General features: G+C 43.4%; 1 protein-coding gene across 5 annotated transcripts in view; it reads right to left on the bottom strand.

Annotated features, from left to right (window-relative positions):
- adgrb1a (adhesion G protein-coupled receptor B1a) overlaps nt 1-14544 on the bottom strand; it is a 255606-nt gene that overhangs the window by 116577 nt on the left and 124485 nt on the right. For 4 of the 5 annotated variants that reach the window (XM_049584034.1, XM_049584031.1, XM_049584036.1 and 1 more), the window contains exons 3-7: nt 11494-11652; nt 10623-10727; nt 5430-5597; nt 4833-4997; nt 2486-2650 (exon numbers count right to left, since the gene is read on the bottom strand). In XM_049584034.1, the coding sequence (XP_049439991.1) occupies nt 2486-2650; nt 4833-4997; nt 5430-5597; nt 10623-10727; nt 11494-11652 (762 nt within the window). The remainder of the gene's footprint in view (nt 1-2485; nt 2651-4832; nt 4998-5429; nt 5598-10622; nt 10728-11493; nt 11653-14544) is intronic. The other variant, XM_049584032.1, reaches the window with a different exon arrangement.

Here is a 14544-nt window from a genome sequence, read left to right as displayed (position 1 = left end):
ATGCAATTCATTGATAATTCATAGCATTCTGAAGTTAATGAAAACCGAACAGTCTGGAAGGCAGAAACATACATTCATCACTTCAAACCACTATGAAACACTGCTAAGAAAAACACTAACAAAGAAAAGTTTGTTTGATTTGTAGAGAATGTGGAGTTCGGTGAAAGGCAGCTACACAAAATATTATTGACTGATATCAGAACCATAAATGACATGAAAATTAAAGATTCATGGTAAAAAATATCACTGTATAACCAAACAATACAAATTATGGACATAAAACAACAACAAGAAGGTAGCACCATTGCCATGTCTTGAAAAACACAATATGTTCAGCTTTGAAAGCTTCATAAGCTACTCTAACTTATTTTTAGATGCCTATAGTCATGGTCCTTGTCTGCATAATGAATCATCAACAAGACACCAGCACACCAGTAGAGTCAACACAAGTGCCTCAGCAAACAATAACTGTTACATTGTCATTCATTCATTCATTTTCTGTTCTTATCCTGATGGGGGTCACAGGGGGCTGGAGCCTATCCAAGCTGACATTGGGCAAGAGGCAGGGTACACCGTGGACAGGTTGCCAGACTATTACAAGGCTGACACATAAGGCCCGTTTCCACCGCAGGAACTTCGGGGTAATTTTACGGGGCCAGGGCCGTTGGTGCGTGTCTCCATCGCAGGAACCACCACCGAAGGACAGAGTTCAAGTCCCTGCCTTGGAGTAGGTACTCAGAACGGCCCTGAGAAACTCCTGGCTGGGGCTTGGGGATTACTTGGTGCTGATTGGATATACTCAAGACGGGATGTGACGTCAACAGAAAGCGGCAAAATAGCAGGCATTTTTAAAACTCAGTAGACGAGGGTTAGCTCGTTCATAGCTTCAGTAACTCAATAAACGGTCCATGAAGAAAACATTTTTTCCAGCAGATGTCTTAGTTACAACATGATTGAGCTAGCAAAGCAGTTTTGTGTTGCTATGTGTGGTATTTATTCAGTTTTGGGAAGTCATGATGTCTAGAAAGCTGCAGCTGACAGGGACAGCTAACAGCAGCAGCAAAACTAACATCAGGACGTCATCTGTTAAAAGCCTCCCGTTATCAGATATGACATGAAACTACTCCAGTTAGCTCAGTTATGTTGTAACTAAGACATCTGCTGGAAAAAAAATTTTTCACGGACCATTTATTGAGTTACTGAGTATTACAGTCACCGCTAAGGGCTAAGGGCTAACAGCTAACAGCGTCCCTACTGTCCCTACTGTCCCTACGTCGCCAAAATGGTTGCGCAAAAATTCCATCATATCCAGAGCCCAGTAACTGTACAGGAACCTTCCTCCTACTCCGCTCTCTCAGTGGTTGAGAGGGCCGAGTGAGAGGACGTTCCTGTAGTAGTTCCTGCCCCCCAAATAGTACCAGGAACTTCTTCAGTGGAAACGGGCCTAATGAGACACACAACCATTCATGTTCACATTCACACCTAATTTAGAGTCAATTTACCAATTAACCTGCATGTCTTTGGACTGTGGGAGGAAACCGGAGTACCTGGAGAAAATCCACATTTACACAGGGAGAAAATACAAACTGCACAGAGGGGCTCCCACACCCGAGGGTTCAAACCCTCCACCCTGGGTTTGAACCAGGAACACCTCTTGCTGTGAGGCCACTACAGACATACCTGTATTTTACATTTATGTGGATGTATTTCTGTGTGGATTTGCAGATGTATTTTTTCTGTGTGCATTTGTGGATTTTTTTTTTTCTGTTTAAAATTTTGTGGCTCCTCCTGTTGCAAATTAGTGTTTTGCTATGAACACTAAACACAGCACATCGTGTTCTTGTGCATGTCTTTATCTAATAAGATACTGGCCAATTAACACTATAACTTTGCCTGAATTTAAAACAACAGCAAATAATTTGTAAACAATCAATTTCAGTTTTCTGTAAAGTTTTCATTCTTTGTGCTTAAGACATATTTGGTCTGTGCAAAACAAAAAAAAAAAGGAAAAAAGACTATTGATAGTTTATAGTGTGCGGTATGAAAGTCAAATAACTTTTTTTTTTTTAAATTACTTGAATGTAATTCGGCTTCTAAATGTCATCCTGTGTCTGAAATAATGAATCTGGTTTGTTGTATTCTGGTATCGTCTCCCCTTTATGCTTTGTAGGAAATGTGCCTTTATTTAATGGCCTGTCACCTGCATCTACTTAAATCGTTCCCACCCTACTGGATCAAACATACAAAAACCACTGGCACGGTCCTTTGAAGTCACACGTCAAACCATGTGGCATAGCTTAGACATTTCATTCATCAAGCCAACACCCTGTGCTAATTGTGTGTTCAAAGGATTTTGATTATGTATGCAGTCCCAAGGCAAATTATTCAGTAACTAAAGAGCCACATCTTAAAACAGAAACAGAAAAGACCTGCTGTCCATCCTGAGAGATTCTAGTAATTCTGTTGTAAAATATCTCTTTCATACCCGGGCACTCCCCAAGGAAGCAGTCGACAGTCTCCAGCCATTCTCCTCTGCACTCTGAGCCTCCATACGAGGGGCCGTTACACTCCCTGGTTCTCTGCATGGTCCCATTAGAGCAGGAGGCGGAGCAGGAGCTCCAGCTGGACCACTCATTCCACACTCCATCCACTGAGAGTGGCCAGGGTCACCAATAGGAGGCAAACAGAAAATAAAGGACATGGAAAAATGACACTTATTTGGTGCAATACGGATAATATACTATATTATCATTTATATTGTAATAATAAAATTAAGGTGCATTTCATGAGTGCACTTCCACATGGCCTTCACTGCTGAACATTTCTACTCTGACATATCGAATCTGCTTGTATTCTTTGTGTAGTTGTAATTCAGAGTGTGAAAGGTACTGATGTACATTACACACTGTAGTGTTTTGTTTAGGTCAAATGTTGTGGTAACCTGTGGACCAGCTTTGCAGGTTCAGTGATCTTAAAACCAACATTTTCAATGAAGTTGGGGGGCAAAGTGTTTATAACTTTCCCAAGTAGTCACACTTGAAGGCAGGGAAAAAAGCCCATCATCATGGTGGGATGATATGTGATGAATCGTCTCAAAGGCATTCCTGGCATTCGTTGGACTGTACACATACAGTAAGAAAAGGGTACAAGTAGTTGTATAAATGGCTGGATAGAGTCATGATTCTGTTTATTCTACATAAGGTGTCTGGTTGTCTGACTCAGAGGATGTAGACTGAGCATTTAAGATTGTCATTGGCCCACTATTTTGAGAAAGAATTCTCCTCCCCTTCCACTATCTGTGTGTTACAATTTCACAATCCCTGTCGCTACATGAAACAACAACAACAACAACAACAACCTCCAGGCTAGTAACCTGGCAAGTTCTGACAAAGATACGGGCCGTGCAATAGGGCAGGCCTGTTTGTTCTTTTGGTGAAAGGCTGTAAAGATATATAAATGTTTAGGATATCTGCTGTCTAACAGGGACATTCTTGCATGTTTGCCCACTGGTTATGGAAAAGTTTAATATTCCAAGCATGGCCTATTGTCTTAGTGAGCTAGCATGAGTAAACACTAAGACACTGTGTAAAATTGCCATGGTAGATGGTAGTGGTAAATGTCCCCAGGAAGTGTGCCAGGCTTTGAAGCCAATTTGCATAGTGGCCAAACAGTGAAATTACATCTGTCACATGATGGCCTGCAGACTAAAAAGACTTAAATGACTAAAAAAAACGTCTGTAAATCAGGGGACACATTTTTTGAGTACTTAGCACCGCCCAATATAATGATGACAAAAAAATACAAACAAGTAATTTTTGACCTTTACAGCAGAATTATGATGGGTTGGGTCGGTAGTAGAAAAAAAAAAAAAAGGTCCGGTTTTTGTAAAAAAAAAAACAAAACAAAAAAACGCATCAAGTCGGTAATACCGGATTTTCGCCACTTGGGGGCGCAATTGACTCATTTAAAATAAAAACGACCTTAGGACAACAGAGTGACAGTAACAGGTTGTTTCTTTTATTCCTTACAAATAAATTTTGCAGCTTACTCAATCAGTGCAAACAAGGGTTGCCTCCTTCATCTGGCTCAAAGACAAAGTGTTGCCATAGTGGCGCATACCTTGATTTCGTCGAGACTAAATTGTCCGCCATTATCGACTCCACGTCACTATTAAACCAACTCCAGGCTACAGTAGAGGCGCATGCACACTCGCACCTCCTAGCTCAGTCCCCGCCCCACCCCCCTCTCTCTCCTGCTTGCTGTGCGCTTGGTGAAGAGGCAGACACAGGTGCTCACAGACTTGGGCTTACTATAAGCGGAGCGGACTACGTGTAAAAATGTCCGTGAAAAATCCCCGTGATGTGAAAAATACATGCCGAACAGTCTTTTGTGTGACACTGGTGCACGGCGCGGAGTCCACGCGGTCGTGCTTTGCACGCACAGGGCTTGCGGACATCCACTTTTACTGGGCGGACCTCCGCGGCGTGCGCTCCGCGTACGTTCTGCCCGAGTATGCGGTCCGGTCAGTCTCAAAAAATAAAACCCGGTCCAAGACGGAGTACCGGACCAAATTTGTATTACCGAGAACCGACCCAACCCTAAGCCAGACCGTTCTCCAACCCTTTCTCCACATACATCTATAGGCCACAGTCATTTATTTTGGAATACAAATTAATGAAAAGCCCTTTGTGGTCACAGGGATTAACATGTTCCCTTGCCAACCCATGGATGCTTTAAGTACATCTTTAGGTTTAACCCTTTTGTTTGAATTTTTTGTAACATTTGATTATTATTATTATTTTTGATAAATAAGTAATGAATGTGTTCCTTACCTGGACAGACAGCTATGTTGCAGAATTTGGTCTGTTTCTCTGGGCCCTCACAGGGATCTCCCCCAAACTGTGGGGGGGTGCAGGTTCGTGTCCGTGACCTGTAACCTCGGCCACAGGTCGATGAACACAAACTCCACGGTGACCACTCATCCCAAGCGCCGTGCACTGCAATCAGAGCAGCTAGGGTATGATTTATAGACAGACAAACACAGGCCCCCTGGATACACCTGAACAATATGAGAGAGAACTTCACTGAGGCACTTAACTGTGCTGACTGCTATAAGTTACCCTGCTGTTTAGCTTTACTGGGATCATGTATGCTGACCCATGGCCCTGCGATAGTGTTGCCTTCTAAGTTGAGGAGTCTCCCTGCCTGTCTGCATGTAGGAGAGCCTGAGAACCCTGCAGAATCTCTGTTACTATAGGGGGAGTGACTCTAAACTGCAGGCAAAGTGAGGGTGGAAACCAACCCAGGGGCTGCCAAGTGCCTGAGGAGGGGAGTCAGGTGGATCTTGTATGGGTGAGGCAAGGTCCAGGAGAGGGCTGGGCGAGCGCAGGAAGTTGGCAGTGGGGGAAGCATGGGGGGACGGGGCTTACCTGGACAAACAGCAGAGTTGTTGCAGGGTCTCTGCTCTCGCAGTGGCCCACTACACTGGGTGCTGTAGGAGGAGGACACACAGAAACGAGTGCGACTCTGCCAGCCCTCCCCACACGTGGCAGAACACACACTCCACGCTGACCACTCCTCACCTGAAGCTGAGTCTACTGAGGAGGTAGGGTGGGTAAAGGATAGGAGGATAGAGGGAGAAAAAAGAGGAAAAGGAAAGGAGAGGGCCATAACTAATTACCATGCAGGATGCAGCCTCTGTGGCCAAAAGAGGAAGGGTTGTGGTGTGATAAAGGGTGGATTCTAGCTGAGCCACATTTTAAAGGCCGCCTCCTTCGAAGGCCTCAAAGGTTCCTCCAAATGTGGCTGATACATGAGGCCTTATTTTGCAGGCATATCTGGTGGTCCTTGATGGCTCTCAGTATTCCAAATTATTGGTCACTTGAAAAGACAATGATACGAACTTGTCTGTAGACCATCTCATTTGGAAAGGACCTGCAGGTCCAGCCCAACAAACCCCTTAAGCTGCATCCTTCAAAGGAGGTGGCCCCTGAAATAGACCCCAGCTTCTGCTCTGCTTGTCCTTCTTCATCTGTGGGGCTCCGATGTCATATCCTTTGCATTAACTTCCAGGGGAAGTGAATGCCACTGGCTTAGGATATGTCAGTCATCTTTTTGATGGCCATGACTGCCGATTTGATGGGTCAGTTGACCAGAAAGGGAAAATTGGGCAGTCACAGCTGGGGAAGCAGGGAGAAGAGAACTAAACAGGAGGTGGGGAATCGGTTCGCAAATTAAAGTGATACTTCACACAAAGTCTATCTCTTGTATCAAACCTGCACAACCTGTAGGCAAGAAAGGTTTGTACTTTACCTTTCCCCAAAGAATACTGGGTGTAGTCAGCTTAGATTCATATCAGTTACTATGAATTCCCAAAGTTTTTTGCGATGGACAAATGTCAAAAAGGAAGCCAATCCTGCAACAGGATCCACGCTCCCTGTATCCATCCATTTGCTCATTTTGTTAGATATGACTAAGCACTGACACAGATCCAAACTGATCATAGCCTGTTGTCTCTCTGAAGAAATTAACCACAAACCTTTTACAGCCACCTTATGAGGTAATAGTCCAACATTTTGGGGAATACACATATTTGCTTTCTGTCCAAGGTTAGATGATAATATTGATAAACACTTTGTTGTCTCTGTGTTAGGTAGGGAGCTAAATGTGGCATGCTATGCCATTGTTCCAAAGGCCCATAATGCCAAAACTTCAACTGTCCAATAAATGTCCCATTCATCCTAAAGCCAACTCTCCCAAACAGAAACACATGGATAATTATTATGCAGTATGATGTCACTGGACCTTCCTACTATGGCTAAGGTATGACCTGCCCTACTCTGCCTCTGATTTGCTCACCCTTACCCAGCAGGCCACCAACTGTATTAGATGTTGATATTTGGTTGAATTTGGATTTTGACGTTGGGTAGACTCATAAGTCAGTCTTTAGACGCTTTGCTGAACTAAAGACTGATGACTTTCTCCCTGATTTTGTGTTTAGATGGGCGGATACAATTTCAGAGTTTAAAAAAACTCCCTACATTGCAGAACCAATAGTAAATCCACAGGGCGGTCCTTCAGTGGCTCACTGAACTCTTGTGCTTGTAAACATAGTTCCACTAGAAACGTGTAGCGGTACAAAATGGCTCAGCTGCGCTCGCAGAAAACGCTGTCAAAGTTAGTGGATGTTTGTCGCGTTTGCAGCGACACATTCTCTCCAACTAAAAGAAACAAACATGATCTTTTACAAGGCCATGACTCATCCGTCCGGCCAGATTATAGAGGGAATCGCCTTGTTGTTTACAAATACTTCTGGGTAGAAAACCAGCAGAGCTTTTAGCAATATATATATATAGCCTATATATCACATTTTTCACATCACTGTATCACCATTTGGACTAATCCGATGTTTGTAAAGTCTATAAACACAATGATTGAACAAACATCACATCATTTCTGTGTGCACGTTTAGCTGGGCTAACCGTTAGCTGTTAGCCCTGTTAGCAGTGTCTGTAATAGGTAATAACTCATTAAACGGTCCATGAAAAAAATATTTTTTCCAGCGGATATCTTAGTTACAACATGATTGAGCTAGCAAAGCAGTTTTGTGTTGTTATGTGTGGTATTTATTCAGTTTTGGGAAATCACGATGTCTAGAAAGCATCAGTGGCTGCAGCTGACAGGGACAGCTAACACTAGCAGCAAAGCTAACATCAGGACGTCATCTGTTAAAAGCCTCCCGTTGTCAGATACGACATGAAACTACTCCAGTTAGCTCAATAATGTTGTAACTAAGACATCCGCTGGAAAAAATATTTTCTTCACGGATGAGCACACGTTTGATGAAACGGAGTTAAATCTCACGGCATCCATTTTCAAGCTCTCTGTGTGTTTGTTTCCTTGCGGACGAGAAAAGGAGGAGCGCACATTTCCAAGAAGCCGTGTCCTTTTCAAATTGCAAGAGGCGTTGCTTTGTTGTCAGCCATTTTCGCCGGTGTGATAAACACACTTTAGAAAGGAGTGTCCCCAGACTATCAGAAGGCGGAGATCTCTGATTGTCTGGTGGCGAGACTATACGTTGGGTGACAAAAATTCAACATCTAAAGCCAACCACAATTTGAATACTGATGACAGACAATATTGACCTTTTGTTGGTTTTAAATTGTGTTGTTAAAGGGATTGTGCACCAAAAAATGAAAATTCAGCCATTATCTACTCACCCATATGCCGACGGAGGCCCTGGTGAAGTTTTAGAGTCCTCACATCCCTTGCGGAGATCCAAGGGGGGAACTGCTAGCACACCTAATGGCTGACGGCGCCCCAGACTAACGTGCAAGAACACAAAATTGAAACCACAAAGTATCTCCATACTGCTCATCTGTAGTGATCCTGAAGTGTCCTGAAGCCCCGACATAAAAAGTTGTTTCGAAAAATGTCATATGAACTCTGTTTTTAGCCTCACTGTAGCCTGTAGCTCTGACGGCTTCTCTGTGCTCCGCGTTCACATGTGCGCGCTCAGCGTGATCGGTGATGCACAGTCTCTGAAGAGTCTCGTCAGTACTGATGTCCAGATTCTCAAGTGCAGGCATCGCCAATTCCCAGTCTGAGCAGCAAAGACTTTCCTCATCCATTGGCATTGCTTTGCATTTGAAACAACTACACCACCAGGTTTCCAGTGCTTGACTCCGGTATTCTGCGGCTGGCTGAGACTCATGAGCTGCTGCGGCTGCTTCGTCCAGTAGCCTGAGTTCCACGTCTGTATACTCGCGCTCAAACAAATACGGCTCAACGAAGAAATGCTGTTCCTCCTCAATTTCAAAGTCTTCAGACATGTTGGGCTGTCCTTTGCTAAAAGACCGTAGTGCAAATGATCGTTTAGGTATTGTGGTTACCGTTGTCTCTCCCTGCGGTGCACGTGTCACGTGATGTAAACATGGGTAAGCAAAGCTCATGCTTTCGCTGGTTTTTCGAAACAACTTTTTATGTCGGGGCTGCAGCACACTTGGATCACTTCGGATGAGCATGTTGGAGATACTTTGCAGATTCAATTTTGTGTTCTTGGACATTGGTCTGGGGTGCCGTCAGCCATTAGTCACTAGTCACTCCCCCCGCCGATCTCCACAAGGGATGTAAGTGCTCTAAAACTTCACCAGGGCCTCTGTCGGCATATGGGTGAGTAGATAATGACTGAATTTTCATTTTTGGGTGCACTATCCCTTTAAGCAACCAAAATCCAACATTTTCAAAACATCTAGTGCCAATGTCATCTTGACAAAGAATAATCATGTTTAGGCAGAAGGTACAGAGAACAAAACTCAAGTACTGCAAAACATCATAATGTTAACATCCCAGCAAGGTGAAATTGTAACGTCGTTAGACATTTAAAATCTCTTTAAACTGACTTTAATTCCAACCAAAATTTAATATCTGTGGGACGTAAGAATCCAATGTCTGTCTGACATCACACTGAAGTCTGGTGCCAGCTGGGAGTATTCTTACTCTGACCTGACCTTATCACTCCTCATGCCTCATCAGCAAACCAACCAATGAAGGTGACAAGTACTAGCCAGTCAGTATCAGAGTAGGGAAGGTCATGCCTTTGCCATAGTTGGAGGGTCTAATGACATTGTTTAGTATAACAATTAGCCATATGCTTGTGTTTGGGAGAGTGCCATTGAAGAAACATTTCTTTAGAGCAATTAACACTTGTTTTCGGAATAACAGGCTGTCATACAAATGGGCTTTCTGTCCAATGGGACATTTCTGGACTATTTCGGCTTTGGAATTATGGGCAGTCCCAGAAGTGATTATCTTAGTCAGTTTAGCATAAAGGGGGAAAAAGCTTGCCTTGCTTTCTCCAAGTTAAAAAAAGACACAGTTACATCACCCGTAAAGTTTGATATCTATCGTGCACAAAACGCCAGGTAGTAGCTATTGTTCACTAAGAAAAACTTACAACACTTACTCTTTTCAAGTATAAAAGAGTAAATGTTATAACTTTTTCTTAGCGAACAATAGCTACTACCTGGCGTTTTGTAGTCATGGAAGATACAACGTGTTCATTATTTAGCTTTAGAGGTGTTGGTGAATATATTTTTGAACTTTAGACAGAGCCAGCCAAGCTGTTTCTCCCTGTTTCTTGTCATTATTCTAAGCTAGGCTAAACCCATCCTGATTTTAGCTCCATATTCACCACACGAACATGAGACTGGTATCTAACTCTTAGAAAGAAAAGGTAACAAATAAGCATATGTTCCAGTTTGTTGAACTATTTCCTCCATCCTGCAGAGGATGGAGTACTTGCTTCTAGTGATTTTGGGTGGAGTATCACTTTAACAGAGAGGGAGGACTCCATTAGATATAGTGTTTTACAGACAGGGCACAGTGTCCTGTTATGACCTCACATTAATACAATTTCACTATGTTCAGTCAGGGTCCATGTTGGAATTAGTCCGTTGCGGACGAGGCACTACTTTGGGAGATTTTGATAGATGTGTGCATTAAATGTGAGTGCAACTCTCCTGTGTGTGGTTGTCATTGTGTGTATCTTGTACAAGTGTGGTGGTCACCCAAGCTGCCACAGTGACTGATGCATGGGATCCCTCTGCGTCCCGTTGTCTTACCTGTCTGAGGGTTCTGCTGTCCACTGCGGGGCTTGTCTACGTCATCGCGCTTGCGGCTGTCCACCGAGCGAAGCGATTGGCTGCGAGAGAGATGGCGGCCTTTGCCTAAAGGGGGTGAGGCAAGGCCGGGGGGGAGGAGGGGGCGGGGGTTAGCAACCAGAGGTCCTTCATTAATGGCTTATATTTGGGACACAACCGTGACGTGATTGGTCACCCAGAACAGCATCAGCCAAACTTGGGACTTTTGTTGTGCTGTTGGTATTAATGTGCTGTAAATGTGTGCAGTGCTCATTTTATGTTTTCAGCTGGTGTATAATAATGTTTATCTGAGTCTTCAAATGCCTCTGATGGCATGACTAAGTGAAAAAAAAAACACAAACACATCTACAGTAATGACAATCTGCTGTTCGAGCTATTTGTCAGACAGAAACATACTGCTAGTTCTGTACAAATGAAGGAGAAACATTAAGTGAAAGCACTAAGGCTTCTCGGTAAATAGCTTCTACATAATAGAGCTCAGATGTTGATTTCCTGTGTCCTTTTAGCCATTTGTGAGTGTAATGATTTTGACATACTGTGCATGCATGGTCTTGAAAACGCTTGACCATGTCAGTATAATTTCTCATCGATCAAAGTCCCCTTTCCAACATGCACTCCTTAAGTCAAAACACTGACTTATAGAGGATGGATACACAAACAGATGGACGAGACATACAAAAGAAAGTATAACAAAAAATAGCTGTGAAAACACACTTTGCACACACCACACACTCATAATTAACCACCAAGCGTTAAAGGGCAACTCTCTGACAGATAGATACGGATGTGTAGAAATATGAATGGAAGCACACACAGAGGATGAGGAGCTTACCAGTGCAGGGCTGTGAGTTACACGGCCGGCCCTCTTCCACCACACCTTCACACAGGTACGACTCTTCCGGAGGTGACTGACAGCTTCGGGTCCGAGTTTGAATCCCGCCTCCGCACTCACTGCTGCACTGCGCCCACTGACCCCACACACTCCAGCCACCTGGAGAAATACATGCCAAATCACAGCGGTCGTTTATGAGGCATTTTTGTCAACCCCCGATCACAGAGTGGACAATATCAAAGACGTTTACAACGTCATCATGGTCAGGTGAAAGACCTGCATGTTTGTAGACAGAAATTTAAACAGGCTATAGGAAACGAACATGGAGGGATTAGGCATGTCACAATACCAGTAAAAAATAATAATAAATTCATGTAACTATTCTTGATCCCTAATCCAACAGTAAAAAAACAAAAACAATAATAACACTTAAACATACACTCCTTTATTAAAAACATTTCAATTAAGTATTATTTTAGTTTAATCATTAATCCCTGATGGGCCGCCTCAAACGCAAACTACTAGTCTCTGTGGGTTCACGAGATTTGGTGGGCATGAAAACATATATTAATATATAGCCTAGGCCCTACAGTTTATTAACATATTTCTCCTCCATTGGTGTTGTTTAGTACTCATACATGTAAGATGTGACAGTTGGTTTTTGTGGTAGGCTATTTGTCATGCCCAGTTGTGTAAGGTAGTAACAATGGGCCCCAGAGTACGCTATTGTGACAGGCCCTAGTGCGCCCTAGTTACTAGTTATAAAGCACACACACACACACACACACACACACACAGACACACACAGTTAGGTGTATACATACAGTGTTGGGTAAGGGTTACTTTAAAAGTAATAAAAGTACATTACTGCGTTACTTTTTAAAAAGTAACTAGTTACTTTACTGCGTTACTCTGGACTTTAAAAGTACTTCCAACGTTACTCCCTGAGAAAAGTAACTCAATTACTTTAAAAGTACTTCCAACGTTGCTCCCTGAGTAAAGTAACTCAAGCACTTCTAAAGTACTTTTGAGTATTCTACATTTCCTATCGGGCAATGGACCACAGGGCGCTAAGCCTACATTTTTTTGTCTCCAAAATTAAAGATCCAATTCTCCCATCACAGCCGCCACTCTGACCAGTAGAAACACAGAACGATCTGCTGCCGTAGACAACTGTATGACAACAACACCCCAACATTTTTAATATTTCCTCTAGAGATGTTACCGCACAGAGTAAAAGGGGGAAATGATGGTGTGAAACAGCAGAGGCACTTTGTCAACCCGCTGAGTTAACCTTACTGTCATTAGCATCAAGCTAGCAAACAATGGTACATCCTCATGGTTGGACATAAAGTAATAACATTAACAAATAGCGGCGGGGCTTTTACTCACCACAACTGCAGAGGCTCCCAGCTTCATTTGAAACATATGGCGCTTCAAATGTAGTTCCTGCCATCTGCTGATGCTTTTAGGTGACTACAACAACATGTCGGCTGGCAAATGAGCAGACACAGTTCTGGCAGTGACTCAGATAATAGTCAAAGTGATAAAAACAGGACAAGAATAACCCGATGACATCACAAAGACGACTGGGGATAATTGGTGAGTACCAGCATGTAGCGTGTACCAGGCATAATGCAAGTCCTGAGTCTGAAATGTCTGTCAGCGAGTCCTACTGCACCTATTTAGACTCCAACATAGACAATGGCAGCATTTCTCCGACCACATAGCGAGCCACAAGCTCCGTGGCTTCTTTCAGACTGATTTTATGTTTGTTAGCTGAGCGTTACCAAAAAGTAGCAGCGTTAGAGTACTTTATACCCAACTCTACACATATATATATATATATATATATATATATATATATATATACACACGCATTAGGCCTATGGCCTATACTGATGTATAGTTCAGCTGCATTAACAGTAACATCACACTGAGATACAGTACCAGGTTACAGCAACAATGCACTACAACAAAACTAGAGAATTAGGCTAACTACAAAAAACTATTTTCCGCTGTACACACAGACAGGAAAGGTAAAGAAAGGAAAGGAGTAATGCTCCTTTAATAAGAGGTTAGAGCTTGGGCGGCCTAAAGCTGGGCGGTATGGCCTAAAATCAATGTCTCGGTATTATTTTTGGGGGGATGCAGTGACGGTATGATATTGTGGTATCATCTTCTCTCTTTTTTTTTTACACCTTATATAAAACAATTTAAAAAGCCACACAAGTCTAGACTGGAAACTATTTATCGTCAGAAGTAAAATGGTTGCTAATCCATCTATTATTGTGTATAAAACGTTATATAGTATAAACGTTAGAGGGAAGAGGGAGGGCCGGCGGCTCCCGGGCCCCCTTCTCCTGCGGGCCTGGGTTTGGGGCGGTCGGCCAGGCCACCTCCATCACGTAGCGAGGGAGGTGCTTGAGGCAGGCAGGCCGGCCGGCCGGCCGGCGGGCCCCGTTCTGCCACCGTAGCCGGAGTACTGCGGTATGAAGGTAACCACAAAAGCAGTACCGCGGCTCATGTTTAAGTTAAGTTACCGTCACCGCGAATACCGCCCAGCCCTACTTGGGCCTACCTTATTTGAAGAGAAGCTCACATCGACGGCCTTTATGGGATGCAAACAGGTTAATCACCAAGTCATTAAGTCCGATGATTTTTGGACGAGGTCCCGCTCCATAGACAGCATTTAAAATAATCCACCTCGTTCAGCATGATGCTAACGCAATTAGCTCGCGCTCCCACGACAGTAACAGCGGGCAGGCCGTCACTGTACTTCCACGCACTGTCATTGGCCAAAAGTCAGTGGCCTGGGCTGAAAGAATTTAGCTCAGCTGGACAGTAAATCAAGGGGGCTGGTCACGACACCTGTCACTCACGATGTGACAACAATGATTGGAAGCTGATTCTAAGTATGGGCTGTAAAAAAAAAACAAACAGCCCATTTAGATAAATCCTGCGTTTTTGTGACTATTTTAGTGCTGTTGCTGCTATAGGTTCCACCAAATACAATCAGTTCTAAGGTTCAATAATTAATATTTTAATATT

This window comes from Epinephelus fuscoguttatus, linkage group LG8, assembly GCF_011397635.1.
Source record: "Epinephelus fuscoguttatus linkage group LG8, E.fuscoguttatus.final_Chr_v1".
NCBI classification, from domain to species: Eukaryota; Metazoa; Chordata; class Actinopteri; order Perciformes; family Serranidae; genus Epinephelus; species Epinephelus fuscoguttatus.
The sequence above is the reverse complement of the archived record's forward strand: the minus strand, read 5'-3'. Positions and strand labels throughout refer to the sequence as shown.